This window comes from Ochlerotatus camptorhynchus, unplaced genomic scaffold, assembly GCF_037179485.1.
Source record: "Ochlerotatus camptorhynchus isolate MF236.1 unplaced genomic scaffold, CSIRO-AGI_Acam_v1.1 ptg000316l, whole genome shotgun sequence".
NCBI classification, from domain to species: Eukaryota; Metazoa; Arthropoda; class Insecta; order Diptera; family Culicidae; genus Ochlerotatus; species Ochlerotatus camptorhynchus.
In genome coordinates, this window is record NW_027040804.1 from 4,693,641 (window position 1) to 4,718,469 (window position 24,829).

At 44.1% G+C, this 24,829-nt stretch overlaps 2 protein-coding genes and 1 pseudogene across 3 annotated transcripts in view; 2 read left to right on the plus strand and 1 right to left on the minus strand.

Moving 5' to 3' along the window:
- Ziz (dedicator of cytokinesis protein Ziz) overlaps positions 1–18,813 on the plus strand; it is a 319,014-nt gene extending 300,201 nt beyond the window's left edge. Inside the window, exons 4-12 of one of the 2 annotated variants that reach the window (XM_065229540.1) lie at positions 5,178–6,021; positions 9,419–10,100; positions 10,166–10,422; positions 10,479–10,817; positions 11,035–14,127; positions 15,509–15,655; positions 15,719–15,929; positions 15,996–16,284; positions 16,348–18,813. In XM_065229540.1, the coding sequence (XP_065085612.1) occupies positions 5,178–6,021; positions 9,419–10,100; positions 10,166–10,422; positions 10,479–10,817; positions 11,035–14,127; positions 15,509–15,655; positions 15,719–15,929; positions 15,996–16,284; positions 16,348–16,585 (6,100 nt within the window). In that variant the 3' untranslated portion in view covers positions 16,586–18,813. The remainder of the gene's footprint in view (positions 1–5,177; positions 6,022–9,418; positions 10,101–10,165; positions 10,423–10,478; positions 10,818–11,034; positions 14,128–15,508; positions 15,656–15,718; positions 15,930–15,995; positions 16,285–16,347) is intronic. The other variant, XM_065229541.1, reaches the window with a different exon arrangement.
- Positions 1,336–3,605, plus strand: LOC135707714 (pineapple eye protein-like; annotated as a pseudogene).
- On the minus strand, positions 6,076–7,921 carry LOC135707746 (UBX domain-containing protein 7). The gene is made up of 2 exons (XM_065229627.1): positions 7,577–7,921; positions 6,076–7,518 (listed from the first exon to the last, which is right to left on the minus strand). Exon 2 carries the CDS (start codon positions 7,516–7,518, stop codon positions 6,214–6,216), a length of 1,305 nt encoding a protein of 434 aa, XP_065085699.1. The 5' UTR covers positions 7,577–7,921; the 3' UTR covers positions 6,076–6,213.
- Positions 18,814–24,829: the final 6,016 nt, after the last annotated feature.

Here is a 24,829-nt window from a genome sequence, read left to right on the forward strand (position 1 = left end):
TTTGAAATTTTCGAGTGTACCTCACGGCAACACTATCTCACGGCAAGAAAAAAATACTCAAAATTAAGTTTAAAAAAACTCAACGTTGGGTTCTATCATTTGAGGTCTGCCGTTGAGTGAATCAGAAAAGCGGCGTTGGTTAAAATTTACTCAACTATTGAGTAATAATAAATAAACTCAAATATAAGTTTATTTTCATTGAGGTTGCTCTTATGCGCCTTTAACCATTTCAGTTTTACAAGCGTTGATAGACGAGTGGTCAACACACGGGCCCCGTAATCTCAACGTCCATGGTTCGGTTCCAGTCTGCTCCGTTTTATTATTTTTTTGTCAACTTAGTCAACGATCAGGATTACTCAAAATTGAGTTTTCTTCTTTAACTTAATTTTACCTAGCCCCACGGAAGCCACGTGATGAGTGAAAGGAACTCAATTTTGGGTACTTTTTTCTTACCGTGTACTCATATGTACTAGCTTAAAGTAGTTGATGCTATTGGGGCACCGCCTGTTATCTCTTTTTCTCTAACGAAAATTGAAAGGGAGAGCCTGTTGTCAAACTGCATGTCACTATGTTGTGTTCATTGTTATCTGCACTTCTTTTGTATAATGAAAGACCTTAGGCCAAAATGATTAGGAGTAAACACATCGGGTTAACATTTGCTTACAAATAAACGATGTTGAGCTGTCAATGACTCGCGCTTTTTGGCGGCAATTGTTGCTAAAGATTTCATCAGTCGGTGCTCCTAACCAAAGCCATGGTCATTCGCGACCGAGAAGATATCGTTGTTGGACGCCAAACAGGACCCGCCCGTAAAAAATCCAATAAAAATACAATGATTTTGAATGGAGATTTTGGTTGATTATCATAAAATCAAAACGAAAATCATGGTATATGAGAAATGTACAGTAAAAAAGGGGGGTTGTTAAGCATCTTAAGAATAAAAAAACTGATTTTTCTCGAACAAATTTGATCTCATCAAATTAATTTTCATTGAGAATTGTATCTTTTAAAACGAAATTTATTTTTTCACCCGTCCAATAATTTAACAATAAATTTATAATGTGCCCGAAATTCAACCGTAAAAATCATTGTAATTTCGTTATTTTATTATAATTATTTTTTTTCGGGTGGCCATACTCGGTATGCATTTGCTCCTCCGTAGAGGAACTGAAAGCTCTCGACGAGGGCGATCTGAAGAAGGAAAATTTACTCCAAAATCATGCCGAAATCCATCGAATCGATCGACGTGCTGAAGGTGAGATGGTGAGAATGAAGGAGGATCGAATGAAACCAATTTTGTTCAATTTATTATTTATTTCGGCTAAAGATGCTGTATGTCACGCGTTTGAGCATGATTGCGGTACGATGGTGCGATGCTCTATTCTGGACCGGGCTACTAGACGTGGCAAAACTAGTCATTATACCTGCTACGTGTACCTTGTTACCTGAAGACGAGGAGGGAATCTTCGGATTAATGGAGGAGGACATCAGAAATGAGGAAGCTCGTATCCGAGGACAAAAGTGTTACATCTGCAAGGAACGGTATGCAAACGTTTGGTGTTGCGCGAAGAAGTGCTTCCGTTCATTCCATACGCTTTGTGGGATGCAGAATGAGTGCCTGTCGCATTACGTGGAAACGTTCCAGTCGTGGTGCGATAAGCACGTAGCGCTGGTGGATAAGGTGAAACACTCCGAGACCGAAGCCAGTGGGATTTGCTACGATGATATGGGACCGTACAGGAAGCTGGAATCGATTCGTGACCCGTGCTGTCAGAATAGCTGGTTCCATCGGAGCTACGTGGCACAGTTTGCCCAATCGGCGATGTACTTTTTCAATTGCCCTTTGTGCAACAAGGACGACTTTAGTCAGCAGATCCATCAGCGTGGCATTTATATTCCGGAAAATTAAGCGAAGCGGCGGAGGTGGGTGAATCGGTATTTGAATACTGAATATTTTATTTTAATTGTTCGAGGGATGCCTCGTGGGAGCTGGAACCGAATGTATTCAACGATCAGTTGGAACGTCCTTCGGAGTGTGACGCTGAAGAGTGTCGCTGTCGGTATGGGCGAGATTACGACGATTGCAAGCGTTGGGATCTGATCCTTTGTGCAACGTGCGGTTCGACTTGTCGCCAAGATCAGTGCATGGAGGTTCCCTCGAAGAACTATGTTTTCACCTTTTGTCGTCCGATTGTCCGAAAGACGCCGAAAGCGGTTTTGAAGCTAGCCGAGGCTTCCCGAAGAGTGGAAGCAGCAAGATGGGGGAAGCCGGTAACGATAGCAGAGAGGGGAGTTCTAGGGGCCGATCTAGTGGCAGACGTCAGATTGAATCGGATGATTCAGATTCTGAAGAGTCAGTTGCATTGACGACCAAACGCAAATCTCAGAAAAGACGAACCGCAATAGACAGTGACGACAGCGATTCCGATCTGGTTTCTACACGAAAGAAACCAACGTCGAAATGACGGCTGTCCACGTCTTCATTTAGTTCTTCCTCGTTCGTTTCTTCGAAGCGAAGAAATCAGTCTGGAGGAACTGGTCAAGAAGATTCCACTGCCACGAGGAACTTCCGTCGAAAAATTACTTCGAGTCAAACCGGTCGTAAAGCTCGAGAAGCTCAGCTCGGAAAAGATCAAAACGTTGACTTCTTCGGAGAATGAAGACGAAGCATCCTCCGCCGGATCGTCGACCGTGTTCGATTTCAACTATCGTGTGAAGTTAAACAAAAAGCAGGGCCGAAAATCGATGGTAGAATTGCAGCCGATCAAACAGGTCATCCGCTCCGACACGAACACGCTAACGGATGCCTCGGTGGAGATCGTGCGTCCCAAGACGCCTGCCCAGAAATCTTTTGGAAAGCAGTTCAAACTGAAGCTTTTTGGGTCGAAAACCGTCCCACGAAAACGTTCCACCAGCGAGTCTGATCCGGAGTACGTTACAGCGAAGAAAAGTTGATTTAATTTTAATGACGAACTTGCAGAATTTTCCAGCACTAGTGCACTAAGCAGGTCTTTCCCACGGCGCAATAGATTACTGCCAACGGTGCCACCTCAAGCGGAAATGCGATTCGAGACCGGGTTGACGTTGATGCTCAAAAGCGAGAAAATGTTCCGGATTTCTCTACCCATGCGAATGTCAGCTGGTATCACACTGCTTACAGGTACTGAGGGAGAACCTTCCAAAACTTCTAGTGTTTGGACTGGTGGTATGGCACAAAGAATGCACAATGCACCACGAACCGACGGAGAATCGTATGTGCTGTGATCAATGTGATTGGTGAGGCAGAAGGAAACAAGCCAGCACTTGCATTATCACGACGTTCTTATGCATAATCTAGTGTGACGAAACGTTGGATCATGCGTAAGAACACCGTGAGAACGACAGAGTCGACTACATTCCTTCTGCCGCACCTATAGTAACGCACACGGCTCCCGCGCTGACTGTTCCTTACTTTCTCACTCTAATCAAAATTTCCTTCGATGAGTGAGAAAACAGCACCCCGTCAACACGAGCAAGGACACGAGTTGCCAGATCATTGCACACAAAACCAACTTGAATTAATTCAAAACAAAAATACTAGCGAACCTGGCGGTGAGGGGCGGAAGGTGGACTAAAATTCTATTACAGAGAACCACATAATTTTAATTCATTTCTTCGGAGAAAGTCGCCTGTAACTTCGTTTGTGGTACGATTATGAACGATCGTTGGAAACACGAACGCTCAACCGAGTCAGACGACGAGCGCAATCGACACTGACACCACAAACGAAGTGACAGACGGAGCGGCTCGAAAACTTTGGTGACTAACCTGCTATTGTAATTTTTCAGTGTACCACATGGCAACACCACTACTACTGGATTGTACCACATGGCAACACTACTACCACAAACGAAGTGACAGACGACTAACTGGCTGGTTCACTGTAATATAATTTTATTGGAAGCTTGTGCCATCATCCACCAGATGGGTTAGTTTTTTTGTTTTGATTTGAACAAAGTTGATTTTGTGTAAAATGATTCTTTGACAGTGTGCAAAGAGTGTAGGTATCATTTTGCCATTTTTTTTATGCATTTCAGTTTTGAGTAGAGTGAAAGAGATAGAACCAAAACATTCTAATACATTTGGTGAAAATGCTAGTACAATCCAGTAGTAGTGTTGCCATGTGGTACAATCCAGTAGTAGTGGTGTTGCCATGTGGTACACTGAAAAATTGAAATAGCAGGTTAGTCACCAAAGTTTTCGAGCCGCTCCGTCTGTCACTTCGTTTGTTCTACTACTGAATTGAACTAGTATTTTCACCAAATGTACTAGAATGTTTTGGTTCTATCTCTTTCACTCTACTCAAAACTGAAATGCATAAAAAAAAAATGACAAAATGATACGCACTCTTTGCACACTTTCAAAGATTCATTGTACACAAAATTAACTTTATGCAAAACCAAAACAAAAATACTATCCCATCTGGTGGATGATGGCAAAAGCTTCTAAGAAAATTCTATTACAGCGAACCACATTATTTTAATTGATTTCTTCGCCAGCTAGATGTCTGTCACTTCGTTTGTGGTAGTGCTTTCGGCGCGTGGTGTTGAACATTGTTCTCCAGTACACAACGAAAGGCTGCCTGCAAGCAGCGAGCTGCAGCCCACATGAGCATCCAACGGAAGGAGGAAGAAGCCGCACCGCTATTGATCGGAATCAGTAGCTCTTCGTGAGTCGCTATGGGCCATCTATGTCAAGCGCGTCATACTAAAGAGTACAAACAGAGAGAACCCCGCTCAAATTCCTATTCCTACACAAAACACAAGCTCCTACTGGCTGCAGTTAACAAATAAGATTAATTATATAAGACCGCGTAGATCTACGCCACCATTGCGTACAATCCCATAGGGCTATTGTACAGCAAGAAATCCCCCTCAATTATAGATTTGGTCATCATTATCTTAGACCTAATCACCGGAAATCCTATGTATGAGTGCTCATTGCAAGACATTGCATTGAGCCTATATTACATGATACAAGCCACTAAACAAATTTTCCATGAGCATAGGAAACTCCATAGTACATTGGAAACATACCTGTAATACTTATATTATCGCGTTAATCAGCAATAAGTTATCAGTGCATAATTCGAAGCATATAAACATGATTTAACAGGTCCCGTTTCCTTCCATTCGCAGGATATCCCCGTCGGACGAGCTGAAGGAAGAACTGTACGAAATCGACACCGACCACGACCGGCTGGACGAGCAGATGACCCGTTCGCAGGCGGACACCATCACCAAGCAGGGCTATCTCCTGAAAGGTCCCGACACCAACTCCGACCGCATGTTCGCCCACATCGGATCCAAGTCCTTCAAACGGCGCTACTGCTACCTCCGGCAGGAAATCGACGGCACCTACATCCTCGAGCTGCACAAAGACGAAAAGCAGGTCGAAGCTAAAACGACCATCGTGATGGACTTCTGCACCGAGGTGGTGCCGAATCCGAAGAAGGGCCGCCACTGTTTCGAACTGAAGATGAATGCCCCCCAGCAGAAGTCGTTCACCCTGGCCGCGGACGACGAAGCGGATATGGAAGATTGGTTGAAGAAGATATCGTCGGTGATACAGCAGAACAAACTGCAGGAGGACAAACGGGTGGCTTCGTTGGAACGGACGACGGCACCGCCGCCGCCTCCGGCCAGTCCCAGTACGATGATGATGTACGGGACATTGAAGGGACTGGACCAGAGTATGAACCCGCAGCTGATGAAATATGGCCGCGAAACGGACATGTCGATTGCCCAGGCTAGGAAGGACAACCGAAGGCGCTTGTTTGGGGCGTACCAACAGCATGGAGCGGGTGGATCGGCCAAGGTTTCAGTTTCGAGTAAGGCGGAACCCGTGGAGCCGTACCGGGAGCAGTTTGGTCAGAGGATTCTGCTCAAATGTGATTCACTCAAGTTCCGACTGCAAGCCCCGGTGGAGGGCAGTTGTCCTTCGCCAGCATCGAACGGGGAAGGCGAAGTGGCGCTCTGTCAGGTAAGTGCAAGGATGTCATCGAACGGAACTACGGACACGGCATCTAACTTACACTTTTGTTCACTGATAATTTATTGGCTTCTCAGAAACTAAAATTGATCTTCAGTCGCGCCTTCAAGCACTGGACGCGACTATACTTAAAAGTAAATTAGGATTAAAACAGAAGAATACGGAGCGAGCGCGCGTGAAAATTCAATCATCCACTGTCACGTGAATCACAGCATTCGGGTGGATCTTCAAATCGAGCAGTGTTTGACTCCCGTCGAGTGAGGCCAGATCTGTCTTGACGGCCGGGCAGAAGAACCGAACCGGTTTGCCTTTCTGGTCGGCGCATTTGGTTGTAAATTTGTTCATTAGTTTAGCTTTCGTGTGATCCAGGGTTCGAGAACTGCGGAAGAACAGTCGTTCGGTCAAATCGCCGGGCATTTTGAGCATGATGCGGGTCTTTTCCGCCGGCGGAAGATTTGCCTCGTCATCTGAGCTTAGAATCGGTGAGCTGGGCGTTTCCGTTGGGATTGTGGCCTGTTTCGAGGGGGAATTGGACGTCGGGGTGTCCGGTTCCATGTCACTTTCGCTGCTGTCGGTTATTTCTTGGAAGTCTTCCTCTTCCTCTTCGTCCGGAATCCAGATGGCCTTGCCGGAGCCGGAAGCTTTGGAACCGTTGGCGCTAGTGGAAGTGGAAGCTTGCGAAGTCGACGGGTGCATGAAGCTGGATTCGATAAATGTCACATCCTTCCCGTGGGGTGATTTCTTTTCCGTCATGAAAGTCTTCAACGTGGACAGAAACTTTACCGGATCGGCATCGCTGGCTGAGAACTTTTCCACCTCCTCACCGGTGCGGGGGTCAATCATCCCGATATAGGGCTCATTGTTGACTTTGTAAAACGTTTTAAACTTGGCACCATCCGTCGTCTTGTTGGACGTCTGCCAGAAGATGAGATTATTCCTGAGAAAGTCTTTCAATCTGGGATCCGACCAGAGATCTCGATTCAACGTCTGGCAGCTGAAGTTCAAATCGTCCTGCAGATTCACCAGAATCCATTTGTCCACGCTTTTCCCGGTTCTCTGAGCCATATCGAAACTCCCGGAGAAGAGAATCTCGAATGGCGGCATGAACAGTGCCTCCAGTCGAGTTATCTTCTTCGAGGAAGGTCCCTGCCCTTGCATGAGCATCTGTTCCTGCAATTTCCCCTCCAGTTCAAAGTTGCGAAACGGAACCTCCGTGATCGTTGCTCCCCGTCGCTTCAATCTTCCCCGGGTGGTATCCTCTTGCGGCAGTAGAACTTCCATCTTTCTCGGTATCGGCGCCCGGACATTGTCCTCCTCGTCATCGATCACGACTGGTGGATCCGGATTCAAAACGCCTTCCGGATTCTCGAAAAATGCATTGATCGCTCCCTCCAAATTACCATTGTATGCCGTCAGAAGGTTCGCTGCCTGTTCCGGTTTCAATCCGGTGATTTCCCGCAACGATTTTACATTCTCCTCTGTGGACATCTGAAAACGATTTCTCCGATAGTTTTACGAGAACAAAAAATAGCTCATTTCCACCTACCTTCAGCTAATTCACACCCGACGGTTCGAGACGGAAGAATACGAACAAAAAGTACTTCCAAAACAGTAACTGCAGCAGCAGCAGCAGCCAATTGCCACAAAGAGAGCAGCAGATGAAAATCCACACCAATGGATGTGGTGACGATGGAGGCCCCGTTTGGAAGCTTTCCCAGCGTCGTTCGAGCCCTTTGCCGGACAAATTCCTTTTGATTACCACTTGCACTGAACTTCACATCGTTTGAATGGCCGATCTGGACAATTTTTAAACGGATTTGCACTGAAAAATTGGAAACAAAACAAGAGCACGATCTGAAAACGCGACGATCCGCGGCTGATGGTGTTGGTTCTGTTTGACGTTTTGCGTGACGTTTCTCTCGTGTTCGTGTTGTTTGGCGTTTCTCTCGTGAGAGGTTTCGTCAACCGGAGAGTGCGAGAGCGAATGATGCGAGAATGAACACTGAAGCTTTTAAATTTTAACGAAATCAGTCCAGAGTGAACTTGACGAAGCGTTGCAAGCTTGGTTTGCGCGCAAACTATCAATCAACCTCGTGGTGTGAGGAAATGCCGCCAGCTTGTGCACCGAAATGGTGATTTTAAGGAGGATGAGAATCCTTACACAGTTTGAAAATGGCGAAATGAATGCTGAAAATTTGGTTGAGCTCATTTTAAACTACATAAATACATCGACAGGAGGTTATGAGAACTATTAGACCCCATCTCCTCCAGTTTAAACCCCAAACGAAGTTCGTTTGTGGTTTAAACAATGTTCATACATTTTTTGGAAAATAAAAGGTATGATTCAAATATGACGTCCACTCTGTAGTGGGGAGGAGGTCCTAGAATTTATGTCAGTACATGTGAAAAACGTGACACAGGGGGCAGGGAAGGCAATAAAAATCAAAAAACTGTTGGATGTTATATTCCATTCGCCCCATATAAATCGTAGCTTGTCTAAGAAGTTTAATTAACAGCCTCTCAACTATTTTTTCTAGGAGCCTCGTCATTCTTCTTGTAAAACCTCCACACTATGACGCGAATGTCTGAACTGACGATAATCCCCTGTTTTTACTGTTTCTACGAACAAATCTTAATGGGGTGTTCACATCTGTGCGCTAGCCGGCGCCGGTGGTGTAGTGGTAAGCGTGACTGCTTTCTCACCCCAATGTGTCTGGGTTCAATCTCAGCCGAGGTCGGTGGGATTTTTCTGAGGCATAAAAATCTCTGGTCACGTCTTCCTTCGGAAGGGAAGTAAAGCCGTTGGTCCCGGAACATGTGTGTTGATGAATGGGTGCGATATCCTACGCAGGTCCTTCCTGCACATTCGATTGCCGTCAATGGATGGCAATCGATGTCCGTCAGTGATTGGCACTAGATTGCGGAACAGAGACCGACGTTAAATCGAGGGGGCGATACATCTAAATCTCAAATTTAGATGCTCAATAAATCTCACACTAGCGAATAAATCTTCTTTCATTTCTCGCAAGTATCGCGCTTCATCTTTTTGCAGGAAATCTTCAAAATCGTGATAAATCTTCTTTCTATCTACTCAGCGTACGCGCAGCTAGCCACAGCAAAACACAATATTTCCTGGAGCGTAGATAGAGTCGTCCCCCTCGCGTTAAATAAAGGAAAGAAGATACATCTGTGCGGATTTACTCGCGCTAGTGTACTCGCCAACTAGCACGAATTTCAGTAGCTCCTGAAATTTCATGCTGGTAGACGCTGATGCCCTGTTTACATTATGCTAGTGAGCTTTTTTGCTAGCAGCTATCTCATTAGCGCTAGTGAAATAGCATAAGTGTAAACACCCCTTAAACAAACAATACGCTTTCTTCACTTGCAGCTCGAACCATACCTCTCCAGTGTGGCACTGTACGACGCAAAGAACTGTCGCAAACTGACCGAAAGCTTCTACTTCGACCTGAACAAAGATCACGTACGGGACATGCTCAACGCCAGCTGGGAAGCGGATAAGCCCCAGTGTACCTCTCCAAAGCCAACCAGCAAAGCCCACCAGAATGGCAACGGCACGCTGCGGCACTCCAAGACCCGCTGCGACACCAGTGACGATCTGCATCCGGATGTGACGAAGGAATGGACAGCACGTGCGAAGCAAGCAATTTTCAGCGTTACCTCGCCCAACCCGGACATCTTCGTGGTGGTGAAGATCGATAAGATCCTGCAAGGGGCCATCAATCCCTCGGCGGAACCGTACTTGAAAGCCTCGAAGGATGTCAAATTGCTGTGCAAGCTCCAGAAGACCGTAAGGCAGTACGCGCATAAGTGTGGTCACTATCGGATGCCGTTTGCGTGGGCGGCAAGGCCGCTCTTCCGGTTGTACAGCAATGAGCTGGACACTTCGTTTGACTTCCCGGCGATCTATCGACAGGAGGGTACCAAGTTGAAGGACGATGAACTGCTGAAGCTGCTGATGGAGTACAGGAGGCCGGATAAGTTCAGCAAACTCACCGTAATCCCGGGATCGTTGAAGATCTACATCGAGGCTTTGAATGAGCTCCCACCAAGTAAGTTCTGAAATATGCGTTTGTAAATGTTGGGTTCTGTATATAACGGAGGCGTTTTAAACTAGATTGCCTAACAACTACCCTGGTCCCATTGAAACCATTCCCGTCTCCACCAAGTGTTGACCCTACCCTGGAAGTAACCGAATTTGAAAACCGTGGTTCCGATCAGCATTTGAATCCGTATGCAACCTTCGTGAATCACTTGTACGTTTATCCGTTGCAATTGAACTACGACAGCCAGAAGATCTTTTCCAGGGCTCGCAACATTGCCGTACTGGTCGAGCTGCGTGACAGTGACACCACTGAGGCTAGGTCTATCGAGGTAGGTGTGCTAAGATGTATTCTCATGACAGGTTGATAACTCAAATTCCATTTCAGTGCATCTACGGCCGACCCGGTCAACCGATGCTCGTTTCCCAGATGTCCTGTCCCGTTCTGCATCACAACACTAGTCCCACGTGGTACGAGGAAATCAAACTCAGGCTTCCCCTTCGGATAACCGCTCAACACCATCTGCTGTTTTCGTTCTTCCACGTATCGTGCAACATTGCCAAAAAGAAGGATCTCGTATCGACCGCTGCCGAATCTCCTGTTGGCTACGCCTGGCTGCCACTGCTCACCAAAGGGAAACTGAACATCGAAGAACAGTGTCTACCGGTGGCGGCTTCCCTGCCTGCAGGGTACCTTTCGATTCAGCCTCTTGGTCTTGGAAAGGGGGTAAGTTTCATGTTTCATGCCCTTCTTCTTTTTTCAGTGCATGACCATCATCGCAGCCTACCATCCAAATCGTTCGAAGTATCTAACTGACTAATACACTCTTAGAACATTACCATTAACCAGTAGTGAATCTAACCTAGCTTCCGTATCTCCTTCTATTTCGTGTCATCTTGCTGCCCTCAAATGGCCACACGCTACAAAACTTCCATCCCCCCAGCAGAACTCCGGTCCGGAAATCCAATGGATCGACAACCAGCGGCAAATCTTCACGATCACCTTCCGACTAGACTCAACCGTCCTCACCACGGACCAGCACCTGCACAATCTATTCCTGCATGCCGAACGCCTGCTCGATCAGCCCAAAACTGCGGCCCTTCCAGCAGAATCCGAAAGCTGCAAGATATTGAAAGCTGCCCACGCTATCCAGATCAACTCGTTGATCACCTTCCTACCGACGATCTTGAATCAACTGTTCAGCCTGCTTGTTGCCACCCAGAGCGATGAAATCGGCCTCAACGTCATTCGGCTGCTCGTAAACACGTTCCACATGATCTCCGAAGAAGCCAAACGAAAAGAACTGCTCCTGTCCTACGTCAGGTACGTCTTCCGGATCGAGGCATTCCCGGTCAACGGTTGCTCTCCAACTTCCCAGCAAGTCAGCACTGTCCATGGTGAACTCTGCCGTCATCTGCCGACCCTTCTCCATCAGAACAATACGGACTTCCTACTCGTCAATAAGTTCATGAAATACTCCGGAATCTTCTTCGACATCATCATCAAAAGCATGGGTCAATTCCTTCTGAGCACGGGACGCATCAAGATGCAACGAAGTGAACGTTTCCCGAAAGAATTTTCCACCCGAATAGAGTCTCTGTTTAGTGTTCTCCTACCTTACCTGAACTCCCGACACAAGGATCTTCCGATGGAAACCGACACGCTTAACCAAAGTATGTCCGTATTTGTGAAACGTTGCCTCACCTTCATGGATCGTGGCTTCGTGTTCCGCTTGATCCGACTCTACATGGATCGCTGGTGCCCCGGGGATTCTCGCGTCCTACAAGAGTACAAGTTTGCTTTCATCCGTGAGATTTGCTCCCACGAACACTACATTCCACTGAATCTACCATTCCTACTGAGTCCAAACAATCGCCCGCCGGACTTGCTGCAGCAGTTCTGCCTTTCCGAAGACTTCTGCAGACAGCACTTTCTGGCCGGGATGCTACTGCAAGAGGTAAAAAGTTCACTCAACGAAATCAGCCACATTCGGAGACTCGGATTGACGATACTGAAAGATCTCCTAGCCAAGCACGACTTGGACAATCGGTACCAAAACAAAGGACAACACAGTCGAATAGCTTTGCTGTACGTTCCCTGGCTGGGCATAGTTCTGGAAAATCTGAATCGCATCCCGGACGGGCTGGACAAGAAGAAGCATGACTCTATCGGAACCAACAGAATGTCCTGTAGCAGCAGCTACGTATTCGCTCGGGAGTCTACTCCGGCGACCGCTCCACAGACCGTAACATCTCAAACTAGCACCCCCAAGTCCCGAAGCAATCGGGTAACGATGCACTTCGACTGTCCCAGTCCTATACGGTCATCGCTTCATCTGAAGGACACAAGCTTCCTGGCGGCGATCGCTGGCCAGATATCCCTGTCGAATGGTCATTCCACCACATCCTTAAACTCCGAATGCTCAACGCTATCACAGGACGGTACCGTCGTGATACGCAACAACTCAAGCGAAACTAATGGCTCTACCAGGCCTAGCCATGCCAGATCCATCAGCGTAACGCAACCCACCATTATCCAAAGAACGGACAAGTTTACCCCCACGGAAACCAAAGATCTGCTGATAAGCTTTCTATTTGTAGTCAAGCATCTCTCGCCGGATCACATGCTCGCCTGGTGGCATAATTGCACAGAAAGCGAAACCGTTCAATTCTTCACGGCTCTGGACCTCAGTTTGCTCTACTTCCGGTATGTTGGCAAAAAGAACATTCAAATCCAGCATGAAGCCGGCAAAGATACCCGAGCGTCAAAATCCGCCAAGGCCAGTACCCTTCCGGCGAGGATGATGCCACCAAGTAGCGAATCGGCTGGCTCCTTCGATTCCGGAACGCTCAATCATCCGCAAACCCGGGAGAATCTAGTCGAAGAAACGATGCGCCTTCATCGGGCGCTCTACGAATCGAACCTGGCGACGGAGATCGGCTTGATCATCCTCGACTGCATGGGACTCTACTCGATACAATTTCGGGACTCGATGCTGGAGAGTTCCGTTCTACCGAAGATCGCCCGAGTCTACCTGCGGTTTTTACAACTGGGACAGTCGGAATCCCTTTCGAAGCATGTCTTTGCAGCGCTTCGCGCTTTCATTAACAACTTCTCGCAAGCTCTATTCAAGGGAAACGCCATTCTATGCGGACAGCTGGTCTACGAGTTGCTCAAGTGCTGCGACAGCCGACTTTCCAGTCTACGGCAGGAAGCTTGCGCTGTTCTCTACCTTCTAATGCGAAGCAACTTCGAGTTCAGCGGTCGAAAAGGACTAACCAGAGTTCACCTGCAGGTGATCATCTCCGTGTCGCAGATGATCGGTAACGTGATCGGGTTGAACAACGCCCGCTTCCAGGAATCGCTCTCGATCATCAACAGCTATGCAACAAGTGATAAGGCGATGAAGGGAACCGGATTCCCTATGGAGGTCAAAGATCTAACCCGGCGAGTACGGACCGTCCTGATGGCCACAGCTCAGATGCAAGCTCATCACATGGATCCGGAACGGTTGCTGGAGCTGCAGCACTCGCTGGCAAATTCGTACGCATCGACGCCGGAGCTGCGGCACACGTGGCTGGTGACGATGGCCCGCAATCACGAGCAGAACGGAAACATCTCGGAAGCCGCGTGCTGCTATCTGCACATCGCGGCGTTGATTTCCGAGTACCTGAAGCTGAAGGGTTGCTGCTCGGTGGCATTCGGGGCGGAGTCATTTTTCAAGATCTCCCGGAACATTCCGCGGGACGAGAAGGGCCTGAAGCTGGACAGTGGTGCGTCGGATTCGCAGTACACGGAACAGCTGCTGCTGGACCAGCTGAAGGAATGTGCCGAGTGTTTGGATCGAGCCGAACGGCACGAGTGCCTCGGGGAGCTGTACCGGCTGATTGTGCCGATTCTGGAGGGCCGCCGGGACTATCCGGGGCTGGCACAGTGCTACGAACATCTGATGCAGTCGTACAACCGGGTGATCGAGTTCAACAAGAGCGGGAAGCGCCTGCTCGGGCGGTTCTACCGGGTGATCTACTACGGACAGGTAGGTGGATTGTTGTTTGTATGGAAGAGACTTTTCGTTTGTCAGGTGTAGTTTGTAAAGTATGTATTCAGAAGTTGAAATGGGACCAGTTCTAGGCCAAATAAGATAAAAATTTAAGACTCGACCTGCATTGAACTTTGCAAAATTATGTGTTATTGGACATCCACATTTTTGCAACAATTCGGCCATTTTGGATCATGTGTTTTTTCAAAATGGCGTCTTTGACATTTTTCAATAAATTGTAGCACTAAAACGTAATTTGTGATCAAAATTACGCCTGAAACAAAGCTGTTTTGTAAAGTCAATTAATGCTGGGAAAAATATACACGGTAATTTTTTGTTTTGTAATTTTAAGTGAAAATATAAAAAAAAAACGTACTACCAACCGGTGGAAACTAACGATTTTAAATTTGCTTACTACTTACTACTAGCCTATTGGCCCCAAGCAAACGATTAACGTATTCCATTCTAGTCGAAATTCTAGTACTACGAAATGTTTGATTCGCTATGAAAGTTTGACGGATAAAATGAGGGGTTCTTTGATTTTCCTATGTTTCGAGGGGTGCATCGATTAGCATGGAACCAATAGACAATGGACACTTCAAAGTTGACCAACTCGTGAAAAATATCGAATATGCTGAATTTGGAAAAAAAAATAAATAGGCGTCAGTCAAAATGGCCGAATTCCTGCACAAACTTCTTGTTTTTTCTTTTTCTTTCGTTTATTTCACGTCGGTCTCTGTTCCGCAATCTAGTGCTGACGACCGACGGACATCGATTACCATCCATTGACGGCAATCGAATGTGCAGGAAAGGCCGCTTGCACACCTGCATAGGATATCGCACCCACAAATGGGCCGGGACCAACAACTTTACTTCCCTTCCGAAGGAAGACGTGACCAGAGATTTTTATGCCTCAGAAAAAATCCCACCTCTCTCGGCTGGGATTGAACTCAAACCCATAGGGGTGAGAAAGCAGTCACGCTTACCATAGATCAAACTTGGTTCATTGTTTCTAGTGAAAAATTCACTGCCATCATTTCAAAGGGGCGTAATTACATTTGTAAACAATGACTTCAGCCGTCAATTTATCGTGAATAAAACCTCACTTATGAAAATTAATGACACCAGCAGGTTGATGAATGTTTTCTCTACCAGCTAGCATTGTTAATATGGAGGGGTGAGCTTTTATTTGCGAGAAATCGACGATAATTACGCTCCTATGAAATGTCGACATTGAATTGTTCTAAGTTTCATGGAATGCTGAGAGGTACAATTTATTTTTTTTTCACTATTTGACCTGGAATTGCTCTGCTCTGATACAAAAACAAAACATTCTAGAGTGCCATGACTGTTCAGTAATCAGTTTTCACCTTTCCAGGCCTACTTCGAGGAGGAGAACGCAGTGGAGTACGTGTACAAGAAGCCGAAGGTGACCTCGTTGAGCGAAATTTCCGAGCGGCTACACAAACAGTACCGGGACAAGTTCGGCAGCGACAACGTGAAGATGATTATGGACTCGTCGCCGGTATGATTCGGATTGCAATTAATTTAATCGAAAATTTGAACTTTAACTTACTTCTCCGGACAGGTCGACGTAACTTCGTTGGACCCAAAGATGGCCTACATCCAGGTAACGCACGTGATACCGTTCTTCTGTAAGGATGAGCTGGAAATACGGCAAACGGAGTTCGAACAGAACCACGACGTGGATACGTTTATGTACGAAACACCATTCACTCCGAACGGTGGAGCACGTGGCGCGGTGGAGGATCAGTGGAAGCGAAGAACTATTCTAACCAGTAAGTGTTGATTCAAGGGAAATTCTAACTGAATGTCTGAACAACGTCTGGATTTTCCTATTCTAGCTCAATACAGCTTCCCGTATGTGCTGAAGCGCGTTCCGGTCAAGGAGCGACAGACATTGGAGCTGAGTCCGATCGAGGTGGCGATTGATGAGATGCAGGCCAAGGTGGCCGAACTGGAAGAAGTCGTTCTGGGGCCGATCGATCTGAAGAAGCTTCAATTGCGGCTTCAGGGTAGTGTAGCCGTGACAGTCAATGCCGGCCCGTTGGCATATGCTTCCGCTTTCCTTGATCCCAAGCAATGCTTCAAGTACGCCTCGGACAAGGTGGAAGATTTGAAGGATATCTTCCGGTAGGATGGCTCTTATTTACTGTAATCCGAAACTAGTTACTAAACGAAATCCTACAATTACAGTGAGTTCATTCGGATTTGCTTCACGGCCCTGCAGATCAACGCCAATGTCATCTCGTCCGACCAGCGGGAGTACCACAGCGCACTGAAGGAGAATTACGAAAATCTGTGTTCAGCACTCAGCGATCTACTGGGGGAATTCATTTATCCTCTGGACGACAGCAACAACAACGCTCATCGCCACAGTCTTGCCTTGTTCAGTGCCATCAGCGGGGCACCTAACAACTCTAGTACCGCTTAAGGCACCCCGCTTAGAAGAGGTAATTTTTGACGTGATTTTTGGATGCCCCCTTTCAAACATACATTCACAGAACAACGCACAAAAATAGTTGTTGATGGAATTTTTCAAATAGGATCAAAAAAGGACTTACAACTAGGAAATGGGTTTGCAACAAGTAGGTAGAAAACATTGTAGCTGAAAATTTACCCCCCACCAAACATAGGAAAATTTGCGGAATCAAATTGCACAAATTCAGTCCGGAAGTCTGGACAAGATGGGAAATGTACGAACTAATTTTCAAATCTCACTTTTTCCGGAAGTTTCATTCGGCTCCGTAGAGTTTGCCAAACCCCACACTGGAAAAAGTGAGCATAGAACAATTCAAACATTTTCCAAACAATTAGGAAATCGATTTGTGTTGGCATCTTCTCTTTCGGCTCCACGCCTCAGGAATTTGTCAGCAATCTGCCAATCCTGACAAAGCCCCGATTCTGTATTTATTGTATAAACAAACCCAACCACACAATCACTGGAAACACGTGTTATTGTTATTAGCAGCAGGCGCTATATCTAGAATCTCAATTATTTAGATGTTGTACGACGTAGAAATTGAAAAAAAAATAACCTTATAATTGATCACATGCAATCAAATTTGATTGGAGATTTATATAAAAAAAAAAAACTTAGATACGGAATTTTGGGGCGACAGCTCGGAAAATTTCAAATTGGAACTTACCTCGCATAACTTAGTTTCAGTTAAATCACGAGTCCTTTTTATTGAAGAGCGATTCAATCTAGGCACCTACGAATACAGTAGTCTCTGCCAGCGAAAAAGTTATCGCATTATGTTTTGTGCTTTTTTCTTACTTATCTTTTTCCTTCTCGGTTCTTTTTCAACGTAGTTTTTAATTTCCTCGTTTCAAAAACGATAAAATCTATAACATAGCTAAAGATAACTGAATAACAGTAGGTTATACCCTAACAAATAACAAATACCCAAGACTGCAATATGGTAAATCGATTCAAATTAAAACAATTTATACAAAAGGCATAATAGCCTCTTGATGTATGTGCACCGTGATTTTTAGAATGAATTTTTAAATCAAACGTCTTTTACTGATACTCTTGTACACCCAAAAGCAACGCGGTAAAAATCTGCGACTTTTGAGTGTGCGTAAACAACAGTTCTTAAACATATATGGTCTAACTCTTATGGTATCAAACCTCCTTTTAATTTACATCACATTTTGTTACTAGTCAGTTTATGAACTTTACTTTTGTATATTTTATGTAAAAACTGTATGCATATATCCTCTGCTTAACGCTATGTGTGCATGATAAATTCTTTCGTTTGAGATGTTGTAAATATTCGTGTGGAATTGTTTTAATTTCTGATTTAAATCTCTAAAACATTTTTAGAAATATAACCCTGTGACGAGAAAAAAATCTATCCGAAGTTGTTGTTTTTAAATGTTAGTTTATCGAAATAAAATGAAATTTTATGATATTTTATCGCAATCAGATGTATTATATTGTTATCGTCTTGATGAGCTAGCTGTTACTTTTCGCTTTCTTTCGAGATTTAATTTAAATTATTCAATAACCTGCCTTTCCAAACTTCTATTGGAAAAGTTAAAAGCATAGCTTACTCCTACTCACTCCAGTGTGAAGTAAACAAAATAAAACTTCTCGACAACACCACATTTAATCATCACTAAAGTGCGGTGATCTGCTTAATGGGAATCTCAACCGATCTTATCTGTAATTGTAATCTAACAAGTTGTTGTTGGTTAATACTATAGGAACCCTGTAACAGGTTTATGTGAACATTATACACGTATATAGTATAACATAATTAGTTATAATTAAACTCGAACACACAGTCAGGTAGCATCTGAACCAGGAACAAAAGCATACAATTCGTAACATACTTAGTAATTGGAACACGACTTTACACATTTATTCGAAACTAGGTTTTAAGTAGGCATTATTTTCCAGCAAATACAACAAAATATACACCCAAACATAAAAATGCTGACCAAATGGTGTTATTTAACAACTCACGCTACTGTCAACCCAGTAAGCATCCGTAGGTAACAACCAGTTAAACATTCAATACGGAAATACACATAGACAAAGAATATCTCTAATGTAACCCAAATGAAAAAAAGCTAAACGCAACACATTATGCTATCTCTTCTTACCAATACATACGCAAACACAATGTTAAGCGGAAGTTGTACTCGAATACTGTAGTAATGGATATTAAGTAAATGGCTTCATACATTTAACCATCCAGGCTCGTGAATCATTTTCGATGACATTCCCTGTTAAGAACTTTTGAAACTCTTTAGTAATATATTTTTTGCTTTATCCCGTCACTTTTACTGCCCATAACCGCATGTTAGTCCCACTAGCCAACTCATGCAGCTGAGAAAAACGCAGTTGAATCCACCGCAGGTTTTCTTTTTTGACGTAGGACTACGTCTTTGATTTCTATATGGGGGTACACTTTGTGAAAACCGAAAATGGAGCATGTAACAAATTATGAAAGATTTTGAACGTTAATAACTCAGCTGCTCCTGGTTTAATTTCAATAATTTTACCACCAATCGATCATAAATATGGCTACGCATCGATAACAATGCTTCCGAACATTGATTTTCAACAAGAAACTATTGAAAAACTGGCAAATGTCCAGCATTGTCCAAAAGCGTCGAATTAACTAACAAATCCACCAACTAGCTAGGATTTGTTTTACTTCATATTTCACAAAATTGCTTTCGAGTGTTAAGACATCGTCTCGCGCAAAGTTTACATTTTTCCCTCTACCAACACACACATCAGGGCTAGATAGATCTCCACAGGATTTATAGAATCCACGCAATTTCAAAAAACCAAAATGCACAGCATTACGAAAAAAGGTCAGGTTTCGACCAATAGCAGATAGATTTTAATTCTAAACAAGCCAAACGATTGAAAATTTATGTATCAATCTGCTAAAATGAACACTTAGTTAATTTTCAATAGGTCACTATTGAAAAATACCAAATGTCCAACTGTTGCAATTTTACAATTTTTTGCGGAAATACGGATCCGTAGGCAAAATCTACGGAATTCGGTAAAGTTTCTACGGATTTTTTCTTCAGTGTACGTTTTCAGAATCGAATTTTACAATCTGATTCTGAAGGCAAAGAAGCATAAAATAAAATACACCTCTACAACTTGTCAACCGTTTTCTTGCTCACTTATCCGCTTTTTGAGTAAACAAACGTCAGACTGTGCGTGAAACATGGCGGCCTTCGTAAACTATCTCTTCACTCCGTCGAAAGTTCTCATAATATACCAGCCCAGTGGCAGGCGCGTAAAATAAATGATCTGAGCCCGGGACATGCTGCCTACTGTCAAACGCTGCTGTTGGTATTGGCCTTGTCACTGGCCTGTAATATACAGTCAATCTTTGCATGAAGAGAAAAATTTTCGACGGTGCCGTGTGAAGGCGATTAAAAGTCATGTCGAGACCAGTCTTGTAAGCGGTCACCGTAGTCGACACATTTTCTGTGATAATCGACTGCCTTTGCTACCGACACTTGCAAAACAAGCTTTCAAATTACAATACCAAACTAAAATGTCATACGACACTATCGCCGAAGACCATCACGGATGTAAGTATTTTAGTTTTTCTCATAATAAGCAACGATGTCATAGTAATAACCTTTTTTGATCAGAAATGGTTTAATTTACACCAAATTGAGGAATTAGAACGAAATCGTATATGTCATATGATAGTCATTTGATATTTTCTGTTTGCTCGAATGTTGTTCTACCGTTTGCGTTATGTAAGAGAGACGACGCTCTCTTCCCCGTCAGCTCGATGATGATCAGGCCTTCAACGTGTTCATCAAAAAGCATGTAGTCCATAAGTCGTCGTACTTGTCCGGCTTTATAAAGGAAACTACGATTAAAGTGTGGCTTTCTTATTAGAGTACGACAGCACTGTACCACCGCTACGGGATCACAATTGATCAGATCGCCATAGATGGTCTTGAAACCCCTGTAGTGGATCCTCAAATTAAGCTGGAAACCATTGCCGTGGATAATGATACAGAATCGCTGCTTGGGCAACAGGAAACGCTCCTTTAGAATGAGAACAAATGCCTGGAGATCGCTCCCGCGCAAAACAGGGTTCCTCTGTTTTTAATATATGACGAGCACGGCGAAAAGATAGCTTTTCCTGTCATTTGTTTCGGCCATCTACGGAAATTCAAGCCAGTGGTTCGGGTGACATATTTCATGATGGCATCCAGTGAAACTCGTCGTCAAGACAGGCGTGTGGCCAAACCACATTTGTTGTATATGACAATGAAAGTTCTTCGGCTTAGAGTTTCCGAAGGCTTGCAATGTACTTTTAAGTGCACGGCGACCGAAATCATTACACGTGGACCTTAAGGACCGCATTATTCATGGAGCAGTGCATTGAGCGAAATCTATCCTTCCTCAAATCAGTACCGAATTCAGTACAGTATTGGCAACAAAGGAAGAGAAATTTGTTCACCATGATGCGACAATTGGGAAAGCCTACGATGTTCCTCACACTCAGTGCAAGTGAGATGAAATGGCCCATTTGTTGAATCTCTTACATCGGTTGTCAGAACGACACAATGGCAATGACTTAACAGATCCTATCCAGGAATTGACTGCACTACAAAGAGCAACTCTGATGAATGATGATCCAGTCACGAGCTGCGTATAATTCAACAAGCTGGTTGACACGATTGAATTTCAGCACCGTGGAAGTCCTCACGCGCACATCTTGCTATGGCTGAACAAGGATCCCCGGGAAGCAATCAGTAAAAGTATGCCAAAAACTACAGGTGCAACAGTATCATGCTATTCATGCCAGTACTACTATCGGCCCTTTTCAGGGCCACCAAGATTTCCCAAAAGAGTTAAATTTCTGAACATGTCCCAACTTAAATTCATATCAAAAGCTTCTTTTCAGGGCAATCATATTCATACTAAAGAGTATAAACAGAGAGAACCCCACTCAAATTCCTATTCCTACACAAAACACAAGTTCTGCTGCAGTTAACAAATAACATTTATTATATAGAGACTACGTAGTCCGACGTCACCATTCGTACAACCCCAGAGGGCTGTCTCTAGTATTTTTTTTTTTCAAAAGTTCTTTCATAGATTTATCATTTAACGTAAAGTATCACATTAGAGCTAAAAAAATAACAGCTTCGACCAAAAAAAAAATCCGTAGAAATCCGTAGATTTGAATAAGTCTACGGAATTGCATAGAAAAAAATCTGGCATCTCTGAGCAGCAGTAGTAGCAGCAGCAGTAGTAGCAGCAGTAGTAGCAGCAGCAGCAGGAGTGCTTTTAACAACAACAACAACTAAAGGCTGCCTGCAAGCAGCGAGCTGCAGAGCTCATATGAGCAACCATAGAGAAGGAGGAAGTCCCACCGCTAGGCTAGGATCGGAATCAGTAGCTCGTCGTGCTCAGCTCAGCATTACTCAACCATCACTACAAAATGGTCCTTTTCAGGACCACCATAAATTTGTTAAGAGTATTATTTGAACATTTGTCAAGGTCATCAGTTCCCGCAAGCAGCTAGCTATCAAGGCTCAATATGGTATCTATAGAAGGTGTGGAATTGTAGGCCCGAATGTATTGGTGAGATTAATCATCGTCCGACCATTTTCCAGAACACGCTGGTACGAAGTGTTAAAAATCCATATAGAATTTGAGAGAAGTGGGAATAATTCGCTTTGGGTAGTCCCCAGAAAGCCAATAAAATCAAATTTATGAGAAAATTAGCTCTCACGAGTTCAATCTCTCAAAGCCCCTCCTTTTTTACATATTCTGCACAAACGATACTTTCCGCCCCGCCCCATTCATATTATTCGGAATACACTATAATACCAAAATGCACAAAACTTAAAAATTCATAAATAACAAAAAAATTAAACTACACCTTTTAAAGTCGGATAGATGAATCGAAAATACTCAAGTTGACAGTCCCTTGGATTCTCTTCATCAACTTCCTCTTTGAAATAAATACTACAAATTTGATACGCTTACAAATAAAAAACGGAAAGAGTTAAGATAGGGTTTTTGATCTAATTTCCGTCCTACTAAGGACATCCCGCACTTTACCACGCTTTTTGGAAAGCGTTTGAACAAAACATGGAATGTTTTCATCAAAGATAACTTCTAAATTTATCCACCTTTCCATACGTACCGTTGGATTTGATAAAGAGTCAAACAATGTTGAGATATTATTAAAAATCTAACACTGCTTCTTGATTCTAAATCCGTCCTACGAGTTTCAATTCCGTCCAAACGCATTGAAACGCCATTATATTTTCTTCTCCTACGGATAAACGTTGAAAAAGGAGATTCGCTAGGAGCGCTTCTTTTGTTTTGAGAACAGTGAGCGTAAATATGCATACAATGCGCTCTAATAGGATTTATGTCGTAGCTAATGAACTAACGCATCGGAACAAACGTATTATTGTTTTGTGCATGGTGAAATCATTGATATCATTGATGATTTCTGCTCGATAGAACGGAAATGGGCGATTACAACGAAGTAACGTTCTTCCCTAATTGATCAATTAAAAGAACTAAATGTTCACATTTGTTCCGTCCACTAGTGGTCCTACGTCAAGCTTCCGTTCGTGCCCCTAGGCACAGACCCTTCTACTTTTTATTGAGTTAATTTGATAGCAAAAGATGGAAATATCCATAAAATAAGTTAAAATACAAATTAGTAAATACATTTATTCCTTCATTATTTTTGATTTAAATATTGTTTAACAGTTTGCGAAAATAGGAATGAGACCGATATAAACGCATATCAGTATCGCAGCTTGCTATGATGCATTGGCGTTGACGGCGACTGCTACCCTTTACTTCTATGCAAGGGGCAAGCCATCTCCTAATCATGAGCTTTTTTTTTATTGACTTCTAATGATCTTTGTTTCATTCCTAGTTGAACACTCAGTCGGTTAACAACGTCCCGGTCTCAGTCGCGCGGCATCTAATTTTTTTCGGTGTTTTTTCCGTCCGAGCGGTTTTTTCACCCCCCCATTGGGTGCCCCAAGTGACCAGTGTGCAACAGAGGAAGTGGAATTCCATGGGCCGAGCCCCTTGGAGTTGCCATCCAGCTTTAATCCACCCCGGTAATCCATCCGGTCGTCAAGTCATTTTATCATCATCGTGCCGACCCACCAACACCAATCATCACCACCAGCAGCAGCAAACGGACCATCTAGCTGCAACGGCTGATAGGTTGTTTACAACCGGCATAAGTATTAGACAATACATTTTGCAAGTCCATTGCCTCCCTATTGTAGTTTAATTTTGCCTCGTGGCGCGTGACTCTGTCTCTCACCCCTGGTAGGGGAGTATGGGTCATAGTGAGACAACTTTTTGCAAGTAGATATAAGTTTTTTTTTTGTTTCGAATTTTTTTTTTTTCTTTTTGATTTGTTCGTACGTCGGGCAAAAAATTTAATTACTAGTAATTAAAATTAATTAATTAGTGAAGGTTTTATTTTTTTTTTCCTTCTTAAGTGGTTGCGCACCGCTTTTGCGCAACACTTATGGCATCTTCCGATGCCTACGTTACGCGAACCAGATACTATGAACCGTCTTCGAAAGGACCATGGGTTGTCTTTTTTCGGCCCAAAAATAAACCTTTGAAAACTCTCGACATAACGAGACATTTGCTGCGTAAGTATCCGGGAATCTTGGTACACAAAGAAAGATTCAACAAACTGCGTGTAGAAGCACCGACTTATGATGTGGCAAATAAAATTGCTGATCACGAGTTGTTTAGTGTTGAGTACAACATCTACATCCCTTCTCGAGATGTGGAGATAGAAGGCGTGGTCTCCGACGCGAGTCTGACTGTCGAGGACTTGAAACATGCCTCGGGAACTTTTAAAAACTCGACATTCGCTACCGCGCTAGTGAAGATACTGGATGTAAGGCAACTGCATTCAGCATCTTTGCTAGACGGTAAAAAAGTTTATAAACATTCAGACTCGTTCCGGGTGACTTTCGCAGGTTCAGTTCTCCCAAACTTTGTTAAAATTGATGGTGCTTTTTTTCCGGTGCGGTTGTTTGTACAGAGGGTATATAATTGTACCAACTGCAAAAGGCTGGGACACTCGGCCAGCCATTGCGGCAACAAAACTCGTTGTGGCAAATGTGGTGAAAACCACAAAGAGGATTCTTGCCACAAAGA